This window comes from Oncorhynchus clarkii, chromosome 19, assembly GCF_045791955.1.
Source record: "Oncorhynchus clarkii lewisi isolate Uvic-CL-2024 chromosome 19, UVic_Ocla_1.0, whole genome shotgun sequence".
NCBI classification, from domain to species: domain Eukaryota; kingdom Metazoa; phylum Chordata; class Actinopteri; order Salmoniformes; family Salmonidae; genus Oncorhynchus; species Oncorhynchus clarkii.
The window spans coordinates 38628444-38647807 of NC_092165.1; the positions used below are offsets into that span (position 1 = coordinate 38628444).

Genomic DNA, 19364 nt, shown 5'->3' on the forward strand with positions numbered 1-19364 from the left:
CAGAGACTTTGATTTGTGAACAATAGAAACTCTACCTCTCTCTGACACGGTCCATGTTTTGATTTATTGTCCCAATAACCGAAGCCACCCGCATTTGTAGTGTCCTCTTCTCAGTGTACCTTGGCCCTTGACCTTTGTAGTTATGTAATTACAGGTGTTGGATGTGAAGTTTTTTTTCATCCTAGTTTGGAAGAGAGGAGGCCCAGCTCACATCTGTCACAAGCTTATTGTGATTTTATTTCGCCTCCCTCTATCCATCCCTAGCCCCCCCCCCCCCCCACACACACACACTTCACTGGAGGTGAAGACCAGGCTGTTGCATAGGTTAGAGGGCAACGGTTATGGAAGCCCTTGATTAAAGGTAAACAGTTTGTTCTCAAATGTTGGTGTGGCGTCTGCTTCTACTGCTCTCCTACTCTGTTCTTCTCAAGTCACCACAGAGCAGCACTAGTCTCAGTATAGGCTAATGAGAGTAGAAGCAGTGCTCACCAGTAAATGTGGAACTGCCTGTTAGAAAGTGACCCGTTGTGACAATTAGCATTGCGCAAGTAAAGATTAATGATCCATGTATTAGTGCTCTGGTATAGCTGCATTGATTGCAACAACATCTAGAAGTGTTGTGTCTCGTGATGTTTTGGCAGACTTCTTAATGCCCTGGCCTGATAGTTCCCATGTGGTCTGTGTCTATGCCTCTACGCACACTCTGGATGTTTCTTGATGTAGACTGAAGTCTAACGCGTGTGTGTGTGCGTGCATCTGTGCATGCGTGCGTGTGTGAGAGTGAGAGAACTGACCAGCTCCGCTCTTTGTCACCCCATAAGCCTGTCATTAACTGCTGTAATATAGTGTTATCTGACCCCCATAGTTTTTTATTTGGAAACAATGATACGCCTGCCTGCCTTTCCATGACATGGAAAATGGCCTTTTTGAAAAATGGATTTTTTCTCTCAATATTTATGCAGAACTATGACAATATTTTGGATGTAATAATGGGTAGAGAGATGTAATGGGAAAAGTGAGCTTAAATTTGAACCCCTCCGGTCTTCATCCTCCTCTAGGCTGGCTGGCTTCGCCAGTACGGAGTGTGGCCTGTGTCTGTCTATCTTTCTGTCTGTGTTTGTTGATGGCTTAACAGTTATTTTTGTATGTTTTTAACAGGCAGATTTAATATTGCAGATAGATTGTGGGTTCTATCTATGTAATTGTTTACAGAATTTCCTATCCCCCATATACAGTGCATTCGGAAAGTATTCAGACCCCTTGACTTTATCCGCATTTTGTTACGTTACAGCCTTATTCTAAAATGCATTACATTCGTTTTTTTATTCATCAATCTACACAATATACCCCATACTGACAAAACAAAACAGGTTTTTAGACATTTTCACAAATAAAAAAACAACAACAACAACTGAAATATAAATGTACATAAGAATTCAGACCCTTTACGCCTCCCTAACCCCAATCAGTTGGGACGGCCAGCTCAAGGAAGTCTTGGTGGTTCCAAACTTCTTCCATTTAAGAATGATGGAGGCCACTGTGTTCTTGGTTACCTTCAATGCTGCAGACATTTTTTGGTACCCAGATCAATGATACCCTTGTTTTTAAGCCCTAGATTTCTAGCCCCTTGATATTAATGTTGGATCTGATTTTAATAGCTAACATTTCTATGGCCATAATAAATAGATATGCTGATAACGGACAACCTTGTTTTACTCCTCTTGCCCTTTTTGAATACTTTCTGAGAAGTAGCCATTATTTACTATTTTATCACATGGGATACATAACTTTAACCCATTGTGCAACACTAAAATAGTCCAATTATATATAAGTTGTAGTCGTACTTTATCCAAGGCCTTTTCAAAATCAGCGATTAATGCCAGGCCTGGTTTCCCAGATTTTTTTTCTAGTGTTCTATTGTGTCAAGTACTTGTCTTATATTATCTACAATGTATCACCATGTAAAAAAAACTGTTTCATTAGGATTAATATTATCTGACAATACCTTTTTAATTCTAAGCGCTGTACATTTTTCTAGGATTTGAAGTGAACTGAAGTGCAAGTGGCCTCCAGTTTTTTAGGTGGACTGGATCTTTATATTTGCCACCTGGGTCCTGTTTCAGTTACAGTGAAATTAGACCTTCTTGCTGAGTATCTGATAGTTTACCATGTGTATAGGAGTGGTTCAATTTTTTAAATAACGGACCTTTGGGTGAACAGTTAGGATATGTCTTTAAGCTGCAACTTTCAGACATGGTGATATACTGTATCTCCTCTAATGCATTGTTTATGTCTACTGCAGCACTATTATGTCTTGGATAATGCCAGCCGCACAGTAGTATGGCACAACATCAGGCATGTGTCCTGTTCCATTAAAGATGGATGACTTTTATTATTTTATGGATGGGATGGGAGCACAGCTAGCTATAGTTAAAGGGAGATCAATCAAAAAACTGCACATGGCTCTGACACAACTCTGTAATGGTTATGGAGCATTTGTCTAGTGTGTGTGTGCACATCCTGCTCAAATTAAGTTGAAAATGGTCAAGTCTAAGGTTCCCTACTGTCTCTCTTCTCTGGCACATCCAACACTGAAATATGAATTAATTTATTTTCTCTCCTTCCAGCTCTTCAGAGAAGTAAGAATAATGAAGCTTTTAAACCACCCAAATATAGGTAAGTAGAACACACACATACACACAATTGCAGCTGGGGAAGTAGACAGGATTCTCTGCTAATTTAGTTTGATTTTGTACGCCATGATTTCTAAAATCTGATTATAATGACATACACAATGATAACCATCTAAAAGAGAGAAAGAACCGCTTCTACATCCCACCTCTGCTATATATAGCCCTGGAGCTTAGCCACTCTTCATCCAGAGACTGTTAGATCAGCTCACGGAAAACACTGCAGGGAAGACGTATACAGTATATACCCAATAAGCATGTGTGAGTGCCCTACAGTATATGCACACGTGAGATATGGTAAGCGTTAGTCTATGACTGGGTCCCACACACAGGCACGCATGCACAAAAGGAAATTAGAAATGTCTTCAGTTTCCTCAGCCTCCTCAAGGCTTTCAGCAGTAGAAAATGTAAGTTATTGGATTCCTTGCTTTAAGTTACGACAGCTTGCTATTTATACTGAGGAGCAGAAACTCCCTAGAACCATCTTGAATGCCCTGTGCGCTATCCAGGACAAGCATTTTACAAAGTTGAGCCAGAAAGATGCAATGTATTAGTTGTTATTGCATGTGGGCCAAAGAAAAATAGTTTTCTTTCTCTTTCCCCCTCAGTCAAGTTGTTTGAGGTGATCGAGACCGAGAGGACGCTGTACCTGGTGATGGAGTATGCCAGTGGAGGTGAGCAGTATTACGCCTTGGCTTCTCAGCCCTCACAACTGCTGTGATGGTAAAGGGCTTGGTGAAGAGTCATACATATCATACATATCAAGTGCTGGTGAAGTGTTACTTATTTTTAGAATTTGTGTGTGTGTGGGGGGGGGGGGGGTCGAGGTGAGGAGGAGGATTATTTATTTAAGATGTTTGAAGAGGTAGGATTTCAGATGGACAGGGACTCTGCTGTGCTAGCTTCAGGGGGAAGCTGGTTCTTCCATTGGGGTACCAGGACAGAGAAGAGCTTGGTCTGGGTGGGAGAGCCAAGAGACACACACACACGGACATGGACACACACACACTTACTCCCTACCTGCGGTCAACACTGAGTGTGTGTGGGAGGGTTTTGAGGATGCAGAACTAGAGGTTTTATGGGGAGAATTGTGTTGATGCTCCCCCCCCCACAAATACACAGGTGCGTGGGCTGAGGAATGCCCCTGATGTTGTAGCCATACTCAGAAGCTTGTGCCTTCAGGACAGAACTACAGTATATTAATTAGAGTTCTGTTTCCCTCTGTAGGCATGAGGAACAGTTAGGCTCACATGCTCCACATACCGTTTTACCTCATTTGATGTACTGTCTGAATGTTGACGTTTTTAAACTTTTTTTCCCTTTGAAATATGCAACCTTTAATTTCAGCTCCTAACTTCTGCATTTCTCTTGCAGGAGAGGTCTTTGACTACCTTGTTGCACATGGAAGGATGAAAGAAAAAGAGGCCAGGGCTAAATTTAGACAGGTAAGTACAGGACTTTTCCCGCAGTGTGCTGGATTCACACCCTGCCTGCCTGCCTGGCCATATGTCACAAGTCAGTGTCCTGACCCACCCAGGGTATGAGGTGGGGTTATGAGAACTGACAAACTGACAAAACACAGAGCTCCCCTCATCTCTTATCTCTCTGTCACTGACGGTGAAACACTGGGGGTGTGCTGCCTACACACAGTGCTCTGCAGTGGAAGGAAAGGCACACTTAGAAATGTCTAGGCTATAGCTTCCTACTTCACTGGTCTCACTGCAGGTTCATCTTACTGCAGCGTTTCACTGGGGGCACTGATATACTGATACATCTAGAGCAGATGCTCACACAGGAAGAGGGGACACAGTTTTCTCCCAGCTAGAGATGTCATGTCTACACCTTGTGTCTGAGATACTCTGTGTCTCTAGCTGTATCTTCTCACTCTACACCACATCTCCTCACCACATCCTTCACCCGGGGGGAGGTGTGTGTGAGAACATTGTCAGGTGGAAGACTGTAACTGTCTGTCTATCTGTCTATTTCTATGTAGATCGTATCTGCTGTGCAGTACTGCCACCAGAAGCACATTGTCCATAGAGACCTGAAGGTAAGGAACCAGTGAGGGCCTGGCTGGGAGGGGGGGGGGGGGGGGTGAAGGGGGTGTATGTGGGGGAGAGGAGGATGAAGTCAGGTGGCTGGAGGCAGGCTTTTTACCTGCTCCCATGTTGTCCGCTGCACAATATACTCACGTAAAGCAATCATTCCATTTAGCCAGCCTATGTTATGCTACCACAAGTAGAATAAATATTGATGCTATTTTAATCACGGTTAGTGTGAGTGGGTCAACCTCGGTGGGAGTGACTCTGTTCAGAGTTCCCATCTCCTCTCCTCTGGCGGCAGCCGCGTGTCCACACTCTGCTTCCTCTGTAGAGCTTCATGAATGATCCATGAGGACAGAGATGTGAGAGCAGAGAGCATCCATCTCCACCCTGTGTGTTTGTGTCACTGGGGAGAGGAGGAAACACAGTTAAACTTTAAACGCGACACTAACTTTGACTTGCAGAGCACTTTGTTTTTGTGTGGGGGGTGTTCTGTAAAGGACCCTCTTCAGGCATCAGTTGATCTTTTTGTGCCTCTGACATCTCTATATCTTATTGGAGCTCTACTGTTATGAGTCTTTGAGTTATTCAAGTATTTGCTTTTACCTGTGACCCAGTTGGTCTGTTACCTACATCTATTCTATTTCACTGCTATTTCTCACCTCATCCTTATGTTCATTTTCTCTCCCTTCCCTCCTGTGTCTCTAGGCAGAGAACCTACTGTTGGATGCAGACATGAACATTAAGATAGCAGACTTTGGTTTCAGTAATGAGTTCACCATGGGGAACAAGCTGGACACGTTCTGTGGCTCCCCACCCTACGCCGCCCCAGAGCTGTTCCAGGGGAAGAAGTACGACGGGCCCGAGGTGGACGTCTGGAGCCTAGGGGTCATCCTTTACACACTGGTCAGCGGCTCGCTGCCCTTCGATGGGCAGAACCTCAAGGTCAGCAAAAATACTATCACAAAAATGCTTCCATCCTCAGATTCTTTGTCATTGGGAGATTCATAGTCAATGAAACATATGGGTAAAATTTTAGATGAACAAGAACTTACAATTTCAAAGATGTCTCATTCACTCTTTCTCCCTGTCTGTCTCTCTGTAGGAGCTCAGGGAGCGGGTTCTGAGGGGGAAATATCGTATCCCCTTCTACATGTCCACAGACTGCGAGAACCTCCTCAAGCGCTTCCTAGTGCTCAACCCGGCCAAGCGGGGGACTTTCGAGGTGAGGGACGACAGCGAAAATGTAAATATTCGACACTTCTTTATTTATTCACGCCGCCATGGCACTCCAGAGCATTTCTTTCCACCCACCACCTCTCCATCCATCCACCACTCCTCGGCCTGGCATCTGCTCGACACTCTCTTTTTGTGCTTCATATTCTCCCTTCTCTTTATCTCTCTCCGCTGTTGGCACAGTACATAATTAATGATCACTCTTATTTTTATCCTTTTTGTTTCTGAGAACAACACAGACGTTGTCTTAGTTTCTGTGTTCACATTGTGTGTGCTAGAATCCACCCTCATCCCTCTTGTCACCAGATGTTCAGATGAGCTATAACCTTGCATTGAAAGATGTCATTTAGAATAGGTGTCGGCCTCGTGATTGTACATTTCCTATTATCTTGTAAACCCATCGTACACGACTGTCCTATTGATTGGCGAGTTTGTTTGAAAATGACATTATGCAGACTTTAAATGGCGATTCTACTTTCAAACAGTGGAGCGTTGCATCCAATCGAAATCTCTATCCAATCTTTTTCAAGGAAACCACAATTCACTTTATTTGAGTTCAATGATGTGAAAGTGGATTTAAGAGGGTTCCTTATGCTACACACATCCATGTGTACGTATGACTGATCATGATGTTAAAACCCTGTACTAAGAGGACCCTGGCCTGTATTACAAGGACTATTTATTTTTCTTTCAGCAAATCATGAAGGACCGCTGGATCAACGTGGGATCGGAGGAGGACGAGCTTAAGCCTTTTGTAGAACCAGAACAGGACATCACGGATCAGAAGAGAATAGGTACTAAACAGGAGAAAAACTGCTCTTGTTATTGCGCTTCAGAAACTCAAGTGTGTAGGCAGCAGCAACACTGCAACAGAATCACTCTCAGTATTTAAACACTTTGAAAAGAAAGAGAAGAGATGCAGCATAAAAGCAGCCCTGTTTCTGCGAGAGCCCCTGAGAGAGGGTGAGACACATGAGACAGAGAAAGCCTCCACATCCTGCCCTGGATAAAAGCACTACGGCGGGAGAGGGAGGGGTAGAGAGGGCGTATGCTCTGAAAGATGTCCTCTGGAGTGTGGGGGTATTGCATAATAGCAGCTGGGATCTCCGTCAGAGCACATGTGTTAGCGGGAGATGCCAGTCACCTAGCGCACAGAGAGAAAGAGAGGGGGGAGATTGGATGGAGCACATGTTTCACTGAGGACTCTGTAGTCTAGTGGAGAGAGATCACATGTTTCACTGAGGGCTCTGTAGTCTAGTGGCGAGAGATCACATGTTTCACTGAGGGCTCTGTAGTCTAGTGGAGAGAGATCACATGTTTCACTGAGGGCTCTGTAGTCTAGTGGAGAGAGATCACATGTTTCACTGAGGGCTCTGTAGTCTAGTGGAGAGAGATCACATGTTTCACTGAGGGCTCTGTAGTCTAGTGGAGAGAGATCACATGTTTCACTGAGGGCTCTGTAGTCTAGTGGCGAGAGATCACATGTTTCACTGAGGGCTCTGTAGTCTAGTGGAGAGAGATCACATGTTTCACTGAGGGCTCTGTAGTCTAGTGGAGAGAGATCACATGTTTCACTGAGGGCTCTGTAGTCTAGTGGCGAGAGATCACATGTTTCACTGAGGGCTCTGTAGTCTAGTGGAGAGAGATCACATGTTTCACTGAGGGCTCTGTAGTCTAGTGGAGAGAGATCACATGTTTCACTGAGGGCTCTGTAGTCTAGTGGAGAGAGATTATGTTTCAGGGGGCTTCCGATCTCTTTCATCCAGTGGAACGAAAAACTCATCAGTGGGCTTAGTGAAGCCTTATCTTCCAATTTGAATGGATAGATAGAGAGAAGGATGGATAGCTAGAGAGAAGGATGGATAGCTAGAGAGAAGGATGGATAGCTAGAGAGAAGGATGGATAGCTAGAGAGAAGGATGGATAGATAGAGAGAAGGGTGCAGAGATAGAGAAGGATGCAGAGATAGATAGAAGGATGCAGAGATAGAGAAAAATATGGATAGATAGAGAAAAGGATGCAGAGATAGAGAGAAGGATGCAGAGAGGGAGAAGGATGCAGAGAGAGAGAAGGATGCAGAGAGAGAGAAGGATGGATAGATATAGAAAAGGATGCAGAGATATAGAAAAGGATGCAGAGATAGAGAAAAGGATGCAGAGATAGAGAAAAGGATGCAGAGATAGAGAAAAGGATGCAGAGATAGAGAAAAGGATGCAGAGATAGAGAAAGGGATGCAGAGATAGAGAAAAGGATGCAGAGATAGAGAAAAGGATGCAGAGATAGAGAAAAGGATGCAGAGATAGAGAGAAGGATGCAGAGATAGAGAGAAGGATGCAGAGATAGAGAAAAGGATGCAGAGATAGAGAGAAGGATGCAGAGATAGAGAGAAGGATGCAGAGATAGAGAGAAGGATGCAGAGATAGAGAGAAGGATGCAGAGATAGAGAGAAGGATGCAGAGATAGAGAGAAGGATGCAGAGATAGATAGAAGGATGCAGAGATAGAGAAAAGGATGCAGAGATAGATAGAAGGATGCAGAGATAGAGAAAAGGATGCAGAGATAGATAGAGGGAACTGATGTATTATTAAGGGAGCTGATGTATGATGGAACTACAGCTCCGGGATCTTCCTCACCTGGCATGCTCCTCTCAACGTGATGCGAGCAGCACAGCGGGGGTGGAAGTGATTGGTCGGGAGGCAGATGGAAAATGGGGAGTGATTGGTTGGAAGGCAGCGGGGGTGGCAGTGATTGGTTGGGAGGCCTGTGTGTTACCCACTCCTCCCCTCCCCCCAGCACTTTTCCTCCTCTGCTGATGGATGGGGCGAGAGGGAGGAGGGGTGATAACACCTGAGCTGGAATGCAGTGCTGACTCACTCATGATGAGGTTTCTGCTGCATTTAATAAGTGGTGGATTCGCTCTTGTCGTTATGGTGGAATAGGAAGATATAAATACACCATTGCTTTAAATGAGTCAGAGGACAAAGTGTGCATAATTGCTTATGAATTTTGTATTAACTATGTAGAGCACACTAAGGATGTGGGCTGTTTTTGGTTGCTGAAACTTGTGAATAAAGATATTTTTGTTATTACGTTTGTTAACATTTTGGGTTGCAGGATTGGGGTCAATTTCATTAAAGGAATAGTCCCTGAAAATGAGAAAGTTGTTGACAATGGTTGTAGAGGTGAGGGCTGTGTATGTGAACCCATGTCTCTGTACTGTTCCAGATGTAATGGTGGGGATGGGCTTCTCTCCAGAGGAGATCCAGGAGTCTCTGGCCAAGATGAAGTATGACGAGATCACTGCCACCTACCTGCTGCTTGGAAGGAAGTCTTCTGAGGTCAGAGCAACACTATAGATAGTTGTTTATATCTCCGTTCTAGTGCACAGTATATCCAGAGTCCAGTCTTTTTAACATGTGTTCTTGTGACCTTTGACCCCTAGCTGGAGCCCAGTGAGTCAACCTCCAGTAGCAACCTGTCCCTGGCCAAGCCCCGGCCCACCAGCGAGCTCAATGGCCAGTCTCCCTCCCACCTCAAAGTCCAGCGGAGCATCTCCTCCAACCAGAAACAGCGACGCTACAGTGACCAGGGTGAGACACTCACAAACATTTAGAGGCAATTCTCATCTTTGACTCATGCTTTTCAGCTCAAATGTGAGGCTAAAGATATTCAATTCTATGTAGGCCAGTAATGTTTCTTTCTATATCCTTTTACTATTTCTTCCTCGTTTTCTCTCTCTTCTCCAGTGGGCCAGAATGTTCCCCAAGGGTCCGGATACCCCAAGAGGAGCCAGACCAGCACGGCCGAAAACAACATCAAAGAGGAGGGAGGGGTGCAGCTACGCAAACCCAACACCCCCGGCGGGCGCAGTGTCCCCCCCTCCAGTCCCCTGCTGGGGAACGCCAACAACCCCAACAAGGCTGATATTCCCAATGGCAAGAAGGGTGTTACCCCCGTCCCCAATGTGAGTGTCTGCTATTCCATTCAATTATCGATTCTAGAACATATTATGACACTTGAAGTGGGGATGAATCCCTCATTCTGATTTGATGATGTGTGCTGAATCAGCGTTTCTGTACCACCCTGCAGAATAACACTGGCTCAGGCGGGATGACAAGGAGAAATACGTACGTGTGCAGCGACAAGAACGCTACGGACCGGCTCTCTGTCATTCCCAATGGGAAGGAGAAAAGGTAAGGAACAGGCCGGAATGTTGCTGTGTTCACTGGCTGCCTGCACTTAACCCCTAGTGGCCCCTTTCACAGGAACCCTCCACATGGCATCAGCAATCAACACAGCACCTTCACTGTCCATCCCCCCAAGGCCTCAGAGGAGAGAACTATGTGTAGTAATACTGTTATTATTGAGAGAAGTTATTAAAGAAAAACACAACAAGGCCTTTAGGGGAGAAATATCATCAATTTCAACTTCTTTTACTTGCCTTTCTTGGCTCCATTTTTCTTCTCTTCTATCTATCTCGTTACCTCTTGGTCTGGTTGTGTCCCAGTATAACTGAGATGTCTGCCTGTGTGACGAGTAGTCCGTTCTCTGGCTTTGCCCCCGTGTTGGCTGGCTCGTCCACCTCGGTCCAGCTGAGGTACCAGGCCTCTGGCCCTCTCTCTGCCTGCCTCTCAGACTCAGACTGGGCCACGCTGCCCCACTGCACTCTGGACTTCTACAGGCCCAAGTAAGACGGCAGGCAGGGAGTCCAACTGTCTGTTTGATCTCTCCCCTCCCACGTGTAGACCACCTATTTCACTGTCTCGGGCCCTCTCTAACCCATGCAACGGCCCCACATCGACATCCATCCCTTTTATGGACTATCTCTAACCGTTGTGATGGCGACATCTCTCCCTCTCTGTAACCTCTTGTAGGAGACAGCCCCAGCCTTTATTATACACACAACTCTGTTCCCTAATCTCTCCATCCTCTGTTTGGTCCTTGGAGCTTTGGTCTGACCCTAGTCTTGCCCTGGTATGGCACTGGGCCCGGTTTCCCAAAAACATCTTCATTAACGTTGCACTTGAAAACGCTCGTAATGTAACGCCTGCCTATGACCACTTGTAGGACAGCTAAGTGCGTCTGATGTTTTTTTTTCCCACCCGTGTCACTTTATACACAAAAGATCTCCGCTAAACATAGAATCACATGGTTTATCTTTCTCGCTGTGACCACAGATAACTTAGAACAAAGTTGCCCATGTCTTTGCAATTGATACAAACAAGCGATGTATGAAAAAATGCGTCAATTGAAAACCGAGATGACTGCATCAAATTATAAATACAGTAGGTTCAAGGCCTATTTCAATCATATTGAAATACGTTTAATGTTCAATAGTGGGTTATTGTGGGTTATTTTGCTACTGTCTAAAGACTACTGTCTTTAATTTGTCTCAATATACTCCATTTCATGGTGTGTAACCTAACATGTGTGCAATGATGTGCCAAATTAGTGATTTAGTGCATTTTTTTCGGGTTAGCATTAGAATAAGCCGCCTGTCATGGATTCCCCCGGTACTGCTGCTCATTCCGTGCACCGGCTCTGGAGACTCCGTCACAATGGCCTTCAGCATCACTGAACTGTTTCATTACGCACACCTGGTTCCCATTCCCCCTGATTAGTAATTGTATATATGTGCCCTCTGTTCATCATTGTTTTATCGGTTATTGTTCCCATGTCCGTTGGTCTGTGAGTACCTGTGCTTTGCTATTTCGGCTTGCGTGTATTGTGCACTAGTTATTACGGGTGTTGTGCATTTGTTATTACGGGTCTCACCCCGTGTAGTGTATTGCGGGTCTCATCCCGTGTATTTATTTGAGGTTTAACCTCACTCTTTTGTTTGGGTTACATCCCTGTGTTTTTGTACGTGTTTGTTTTGGGCTTCGTCCCCGTGCCTTTTCATGGCATGTTGTATATTTTGGGTGGAGTATTAAACCTCCCTATTACGAATTCCTGCGCCTGTCTCACATCATTTATACAATGTGACACCGCCTCAATATTTGTAGCCGTAGGTGGTTATATCTCTCTAGTAGCATATCCGTTGTCAGTATTGTGAAATAATGTTAAGGTAAGATTTGAATGGAGAAAGCTGATCCGAGAGCAGCGCTACCTTTCTTTCCATCCTATCAGTATCAACACATGCTCCAACGATGCACTTCATTCTGCATGGTGTTTTGGGAAACGCATGTTACATCTTCGGCCGTTGTAGGAAAGATGCATCGTTAAAACACTCGTAAGCCTAAATTCCATCGCTATCAGGAAACCGGGCCCTGTCTGGCACTGGCAGCTCCACCACCCACCTCTACCTTGACTATGCAAAACTGTGTCGGTCACTCCATGTTCCCCCACTAACAAGTTTCCCCAAACTGTTCATGTTACCTCTCACTTTCAAAATAGAACATTTTGGGGAACTACTAGTATTATTCTAAATTAACGTAATTAACACAGGTTAGATTTAATTTGAGAGTTTGGGGCTTGAAGGTAAGGTTCTGGTGATATGGTAATGGCCCAGCTGGTGATGCTATGTATAGAACTGGTATGTACTGCCAGGTGTAGTCTGTTTTCTCTGTATCATCTCTTCCCTCCGTCCTCCCTGTAGTGTGGCCGTGTCTCCTGGCCAGCGGAACCCTGTGGTGTCCACCCACAGCATCACCAGCGCCACCACGCCCGACAGACTACGTTTCCCACGAGGCACAGCGAGCCGCAGCACCTTCCACGGCGGCCAGCTGAGGGAGCACCGCACGGCCACCTACAATGGGCCCCCAGCCTCACCCACGCTGTCCGACGACGCCGCGCGCCTTACCCAGACTCGCAGCCGCGGCTCCAGCAACCTCTTCTCCAAACTCACCTCCAAACTCACACGCAGGTAGGTGTCAGGGACAACGGCTCCATGCCACTCAATTCAGCCGAGTCCAAGCCCCTAAAATATACTCTGACTATATCGAGCTACTGTATATCAAATCAAAACAACAGGTGTGGACTAACAGTGAAATTCTTACTTATATGGTTTGTTTTTAATCCTATTAACACTCTTCCTTTTAGCATCCTGATTCACATTGTGTGGAACGTTCACAGTCCTACTAACAATAGATTGTTCCAAAAGCACTGATAACGTAGCCTGGGTGCCAGCCTAAGAAATACTTATAATTACATTTATCTCAAGTGTAAACCAGCAGGGAAAACCCAATTTGAGTTTTTGTCCAGACTGACTAACACATCTCAGGCGGGCAGCCAGGCTACTGACAACAATTTAGGGATGTCCCAAGACTAACCTGACATTAGGAATAGAAATCAACATCTGTCTTTTGAACCTTCTCCTTCTCACCATTGATGATTCCAACCACCCTGCAATCTTTAAAAAAAAAAGGGTTCCAAAAGCGTTCTTCGACTGTCCCTACAGGAAAACCCTTTTTGGTTCCAAGTAGAATTCTATTGGGTTCCATATAGAATACTCTGTGTAAAGGGTTCCACATTGAACTCAAAAGGGTTCAACCTGGAACTAAAAAGGGTTCTTCAAAGGGTCCTGCTATGGGGACAGCCGAGTGTGATTTTTGTTCACTAATTTCAGCCAATCAGTCGTATTCCTTCAGCTGTCCTTCCTCATGTTCATGTTTCTTTGTGTTTCCTGATTCTGTTGTAGAAACATGTCATTCAGGTTTACCAAAAGGTAGGACCCCTTATTCCCTTCAGTGTGTGCAATTAATCAACTAAAACTCTCTTTAACCAATAATTAGCTGGAACTGACAAACTAACACACTGCTTAGAACCTTTGTGATTGGTCTCAGGCTTCAAAGATGGGGTATATTCTAAGGGCAGTGTTGTCCTCTTGATCAGTCAGTAAAAAAATCCATCAACAGCAAACAGAAAGCTTGCCACTAATCAATCTACAATGCATGCTGTGGGGACGGGGCTGCTTATGTAGTTGCTATTGACTGGTTTGTTTTTCACAAAGCAATGATTGGTTAGTATTGAACTGTTGTTCCAGGTAAGTGTGTGTGTTTTATGTAGACTGATATGTGTTTGAAAGGTAGACAGATTCTGGTGCTCTGTCCAGTATTGGATTTTGTTGTATGTTTATGGGTTATGCTTGACGGTCCCTGTGATAACTTGGCTGGCTTGTAGCAATGTGATCGACTTTGTGATGTGCTGAGGCATGATATAGATCCCTCAAATTCAACTCTGGACCTCGAAGCCAGTTCCACTGCTTTTTTTCATTCTTCCGCTCTGATCACGTACTGATTTTAGATCGGGGACACCAGGTGGGTGCAATTTAATTATCAGGTAGAACAGAACCTGCAGGCTCCAGATCTCCAACTAAGAGTTGAATACCGTGATATAGATTATTCTGTTTATAAGACTTTGGGAACTTAAGTTTGTGGAATATTGGTTTGTGGAGTCATATGTACACTGTTAGGGAACCAAGAGGGTTCTGAAATAAATTATTGGGTAGCTTTTTGTGAACAAGTTGTACTGATAGCAAGATCAGATGCAATTCACAAATTCAAAGGGAATTATGTCTTGAGACATCAATTTCTGAACATTTACAAGCGGATGGTCTGGCAGCTCAGGAGCAGTTTAAAAAAAAGCAAAGAAAAAGCTCTCCTCCTCTTCAGAGAAAACCTTCTGTTCCTCAGTCTGATTCAAGACGTGTTTACACTGCTCCTTAGCCCAGGGCTAAGGGAGATTTTGAGCCCGGGGCCAAGCGAGTGTTCATACTTGCACATTCTAAAGTGGACTAGCACCAACCTTAGCCCAGGGCTAGCTGGCCCTGCTCCGGAGCAGGTTAGAAATGACTTTTCGGGGCTAGACCCAGAAACATGGTGCCAAAATAGCCCGTGTGAAACAGGGTCATTGCATTTTAGTACACCAGAAGTACTTTAATTTCCATTGGAACGCTGCGTTTGCCTTGCAGCATTGCGTTGCAGTTGCAGTGCGTTATGTGTGGTGCGTATGTTGGATTTACCGAAAAACAGCTTGACAGAAATGGTAGCAGAAGGTGAATGTTGAACTTTTGCTGCACACGTATCCAGATGATGCTGCGTACCATTTTATGCAATGACGCTATTGCTATGATTGAGACATTAAGCTCAGGGCCCTAGGTCTGAACCCCACCCTGTGCAACTGGTTCCTGGACTTCCTGACAGGCCGCCCCCAGGTGTTGAAGGTAGAAAACAACACTTCCACTACGCTGAACCTCAACACAGGGGCCCCACAAGGTTGCATGCTCAACCCCCTCCTGTACTCCCTGTTCACCCATGACTGCGTGGCCATGCACACCTCCACTTCGATCATCAAGTTTGCAGACGACACAACAGTAGTAGGCCTGATTACCAACAATGACAAGCCAGCCTACAGGGAGGAGGTGAGGGCCCTGGCACAGTGGTGCCAGAAATTATGTCAACAAAATGAAGGATCTTCAGGAGACAGCAGAGGGAGCACGCCCACATCCACATCGATGGGGCCGCAAGTTCATCTACGTACACATCACTAACAGTCTGAAATGGTCCACCCACACAGACAGTGTGGTGAAGAGCGCCTCTTCAACCTCAGGCGGCTGAAGAAATTTGGTTTGGCCCCTAAAACCCTCACAAACGTTTACACATGCACATTGAGAGCATCCTGTCGGGCTGTATTACCGCTTGGTGCGGCAACTGCACCACCTGCAACCGCAGGGCTCTCCAGAGGGTGGTGCGGTCTGCCCAACGCATCACTGGGGGCACACTGCTTGTCCTCCAGAACACCTACAGCACCCACTGTCACAGGAAGGCCAAAATAAGCATCAAGGCCATCAACCCCCCGAGCCATGGCCTGTTCACCCCGTTATCATCCAGAAGGCGAGGTCAGTACAGGTGTGTTAAAGCTGGGACAGAGAGACTGAAAAACGGCTTCTATCTCAAGTCCATCAGACTGTCCACCCAGTACCTTGCCCTGAACGTAGTCACTGTCACTAGCCGGCTACCACCCGGTTACTCAACCTTGCACCTTAGTAGCTGCTGCCCTATGTACATAGACATGGAATCACTGGTCACTTTAATAATGGAACACTGGTCACTTTAATAATGTTTACATAATGTGTTATTTCATACGTACAGTGCCTTGCAAAAGTATTCACCCCCTTGGTGTTTTTCCTATTTTGTTGCATTACAATCTGTAATTTAAAGAGATTTTTATTTGGATTTTATGTATACACAAAATAGTCCAAATTGGTGAAGCGAATATTAAAAAATTATTTGTTGAAATAAATTTAAAAAATAAATAAATTAAAAGTGGTGCGTGCATATGTATTCACCCCCTTTGCTATGAAGCCCCTAAATAAGATATGGGGCAACCAATTACCTTCAGAAGTCACATAATTAGTTAAAGTCCACATGTGTGCAATCGAAGTGTCACATGATCTCAGTATATATACACCTATTCTGAAAGGCCCCAGAGTCTGCAACACCAATAAGAAAGGGACACCACCAAACAAGCGGCACCATGAAAGACCAAGGAGCACTCCAAACAGGTCAGGGTCAAAGTTATGGAGAAGTTCAGATCAGAGTTGGGTTATAAAACAAATCTCCAAAACTTTGAACATCCCACTGAGCACCATTTAAATCCATTATAAAAAAGAAAGAAAGAATATGGCACCACAACAAACCTGCCGAGAGGGACGCCCACCAAAATCCACGGACCAGGCAAGGATGGCATTAATCGGAGAGGCAACAAAGAGACTAAAGATAACCCTGAAGGAGCTGCAAAGCTCCACAGCGGAGATTGGAGTATCTGTCCATAGGACCACTTTAAGCCGTACACTCCACAGAGCTGGGCTTTACTGAAGAGTGGTCAGAAAAAAGCCATTGCTTAAAAAAAAAAAGCGAACATGTCAAAAGGCATGTGGAAGACTCCCAAAACATATGGAAGAAGGTACCTTGGTCAGATGAGACTAAAGTTGAGCTTTTTGGCCATCAAGGAAAACGCTATGTCTGGCGCAAACCCAACACCTCTCATCACCCTGAGAATACCATGCCGACAGTGAAGCATGGTGGTGGCAGCGTCCTGCTGTGGGGGTGTTTTTCATTGTCAGGGACTGGGAAACTAGTCAGAATTGAAGGAATGATGGATGCCGCTAAATACAGGGACATTCTTGAGGGAAACCTGTTTCAGTCTTCCAGAGATTTGAGACTGGGACGGAGATTCACCTTCCAGAAGGACAATGACCCTAAGCATACTGTTAAAGCAACACTCGAGTGGTTTAAGGGGAAACATTTAAATGTCTTGGATTGGCCTAGTCAATCCAATTGAGAATCTGTGGTATGACTTAAAGATTGCTGTACACCAGCGAAACCCATCGAACTTGAAGGAGCTGGAGCAGTTTTACCTTGAAGAAAGGGAAAAAATCCCAGTGGCTAGATGTGCAAAGCTTATAGAGACATACCCCAAGGGACTTGCAGCAAAAGGTGCCTCTACAAAATAATTGACTTTGGGGGGGTGAATAGTTATGCACGCTCAAGTTTTCAGTTTTTTTGTCTTATTTCTTGTTTGTTTCACAATGAAAAATATTTAGCATCTTCAAAGTGGTAGTAGGCATGTTGTATAAATCAAATGATACAGACCCCACAAAAATGCATTTTAATTCCAGGTTGTAAGGCAACAAAATAGGAAAAATGCCAAGGGGTTGAATACTTTCACAAGCCGCTGTATATACTGTATTCTGGTCAATTGCATCCTATTCGAACATTGCTGAATACAGTGTATACCATTCTATCCTACGTATTCTACAGATATACTAAATATTCTATCCACATACTGTCCATAATGTCAATGCATCCCATCTTATACTGTATATATGCAGTATCAGTCAAAGGTTAGGACACACCTACTCGTTCCAGGGTTTTTCTTTATTTTTACTATTTTCTACATTGTAGACTAATAATGAAGACATAAACTATGAAACAACACATATATGGAATTATGTTATAACTAAAAAAGTGTAAAACAAATCTAAATATATTGTTTATTTGATGTAGAAAATAGTAAAAATAAAGAAAAACCCATGAATGATTAGGTGTGTCCAAACTTTGGACTGTTTTCATAGCTTTTCTATTGATCAATGATAATAATATTGTTGCATTATTTTTGCCTGGTTCAGAAAAATGTGTCTCGTCTATGCACAGCATTCTCTGTACAGGGCAAGATCACATTTCAACAGTACAGAATACTATTTAGAATACTAGAATGAACCTTCTTATGATGGTCCAAAGGTCAGCCATGTTAGTCAGGGAGTTGGTCAACCATGGTTTGCCAGGGTTGTGATAAGATATTGTGTAAAACAATGAATGTGAAGAATTTATCTGCACTGTATGTGTGTTAGCTACCCAGGCAGACAGTTTTAGATTAATTATTCCATAAATGTTTCTAATTAACTGCCAAAATGCAAACATTCAAACAATGCATTCCATCCGCAGCCATACACTGGCACAAACAGTTGATAGGACTTGGACAAGTTGTAAATGCAACAAGTACTGATATTTTGTCATATAATAGCACTCACAGTTTTCTAAGAAAATAGAATCTGAGACATTTATGGTCTGTTTACATATGTTTTAGAAGCTGTTTATACAGAAAATGTCTCAGATTATAATTATATGACAATATTTTCAATTGACTATAATTATTCCATTACATTAATTTCTGATACATCACATGCCTTTTATTTTCCTGCTTAAGTAAATTAAGTAAATCCCTGACCAAGATGGCTGACATTTTGGTGCCATTATGGAACTTTGAGGGTTTATGATATAGCCCCTCTAGTAATTTAATAGGATCTGTATGAGTGAAACATTGGTTTTGAGGTCAGACAGGCAGACATCAAGGTTTATAAACCAACACTGTTGGAAATCAAATGCTAGGCTGGAAGCAAGAAGACATAATGTGTTAATAAATGTCTTACTTAGCAGAGAGATTGTTGTTCGCATGTTGTGTTTGTCTGTTAAGGTTACCACAAGCTCCACTCTGTTGATCTACCTGCGTGCATGTGGGATTTTGGAGTAGCGGACACCTTTCGGGAACACAATATCCTCGCCGGTCCCACTCGTATTCACAAGGGGGCGATGACAATGTATTATCTTTTTCATTTTTTTTATTTAGTGAAAACAAGGAAGAGTCTCCTTCCCTTGCTAGTAGTAGCAAGCTGGCAACTAAAAACATAGCAAGCGAGCTAGTTTTTCTTAGCTTCCCTTATAATCAGATTTATAGTTCAAATATCCGGCAAATATCCTTATACTTGACCATGTGACCTAGAACATTATCCCAGTTTGATATGCTGCTTCAATATATTCACTCCCATATCAACTAAAATAGAATGTCATGTTTTGGTTGTGGAGAAAAAGCATATATCTCACAGCTGTTTTTACCAG

At 44.0% G+C, this 19364-nt stretch overlaps 1 protein-coding gene across 12 annotated transcripts in view; it reads left to right on the forward strand.

Annotated features, from left to right (window-relative positions):
- The window catches only part of LOC139375150 (MAP/microtubule affinity-regulating kinase 3-like), a 30419-nt gene that overhangs the window by 6341 nt on the left and 4714 nt on the right, over nt 1–19364 (forward strand). For 4 of the 12 annotated variants that reach the window (XM_071116651.1, XM_071116654.1, XM_071116660.1 and 1 more), the window contains exons 4-16: nt 2628–2676; nt 3299–3364; nt 4065–4135; nt 4684–4740; nt 5441–5677; nt 5838–5978; nt 6663–6762; nt 9193–9305; nt 9410–9557; nt 9714–9931; nt 10057–10160; nt 12566–12832; nt 13607–13633. In XM_071116651.1, the coding sequence (XP_070972752.1) occupies nt 2628–2676; nt 3299–3364; nt 4065–4135; nt 4684–4740; nt 5441–5677; nt 5838–5978; nt 6663–6762; nt 9193–9305; nt 9410–9557; nt 9714–9931; nt 10057–10160; nt 12566–12832; nt 13607–13633 (1598 nt within the window). The remainder of the gene's footprint in view (nt 1–2627; nt 2677–3298; nt 3365–4064; nt 4136–4683; nt 4741–5440; nt 5678–5837; nt 5979–6662; nt 6763–9192; nt 9306–9409; nt 9558–9713; nt 9932–10056; nt 10161–12565; nt 12833–13606; nt 13634–19364) is intronic. The other 8 variants (XM_071116655.1, XM_071116659.1, XM_071116663.1 and 5 more) reach the window with 3 other exon arrangements.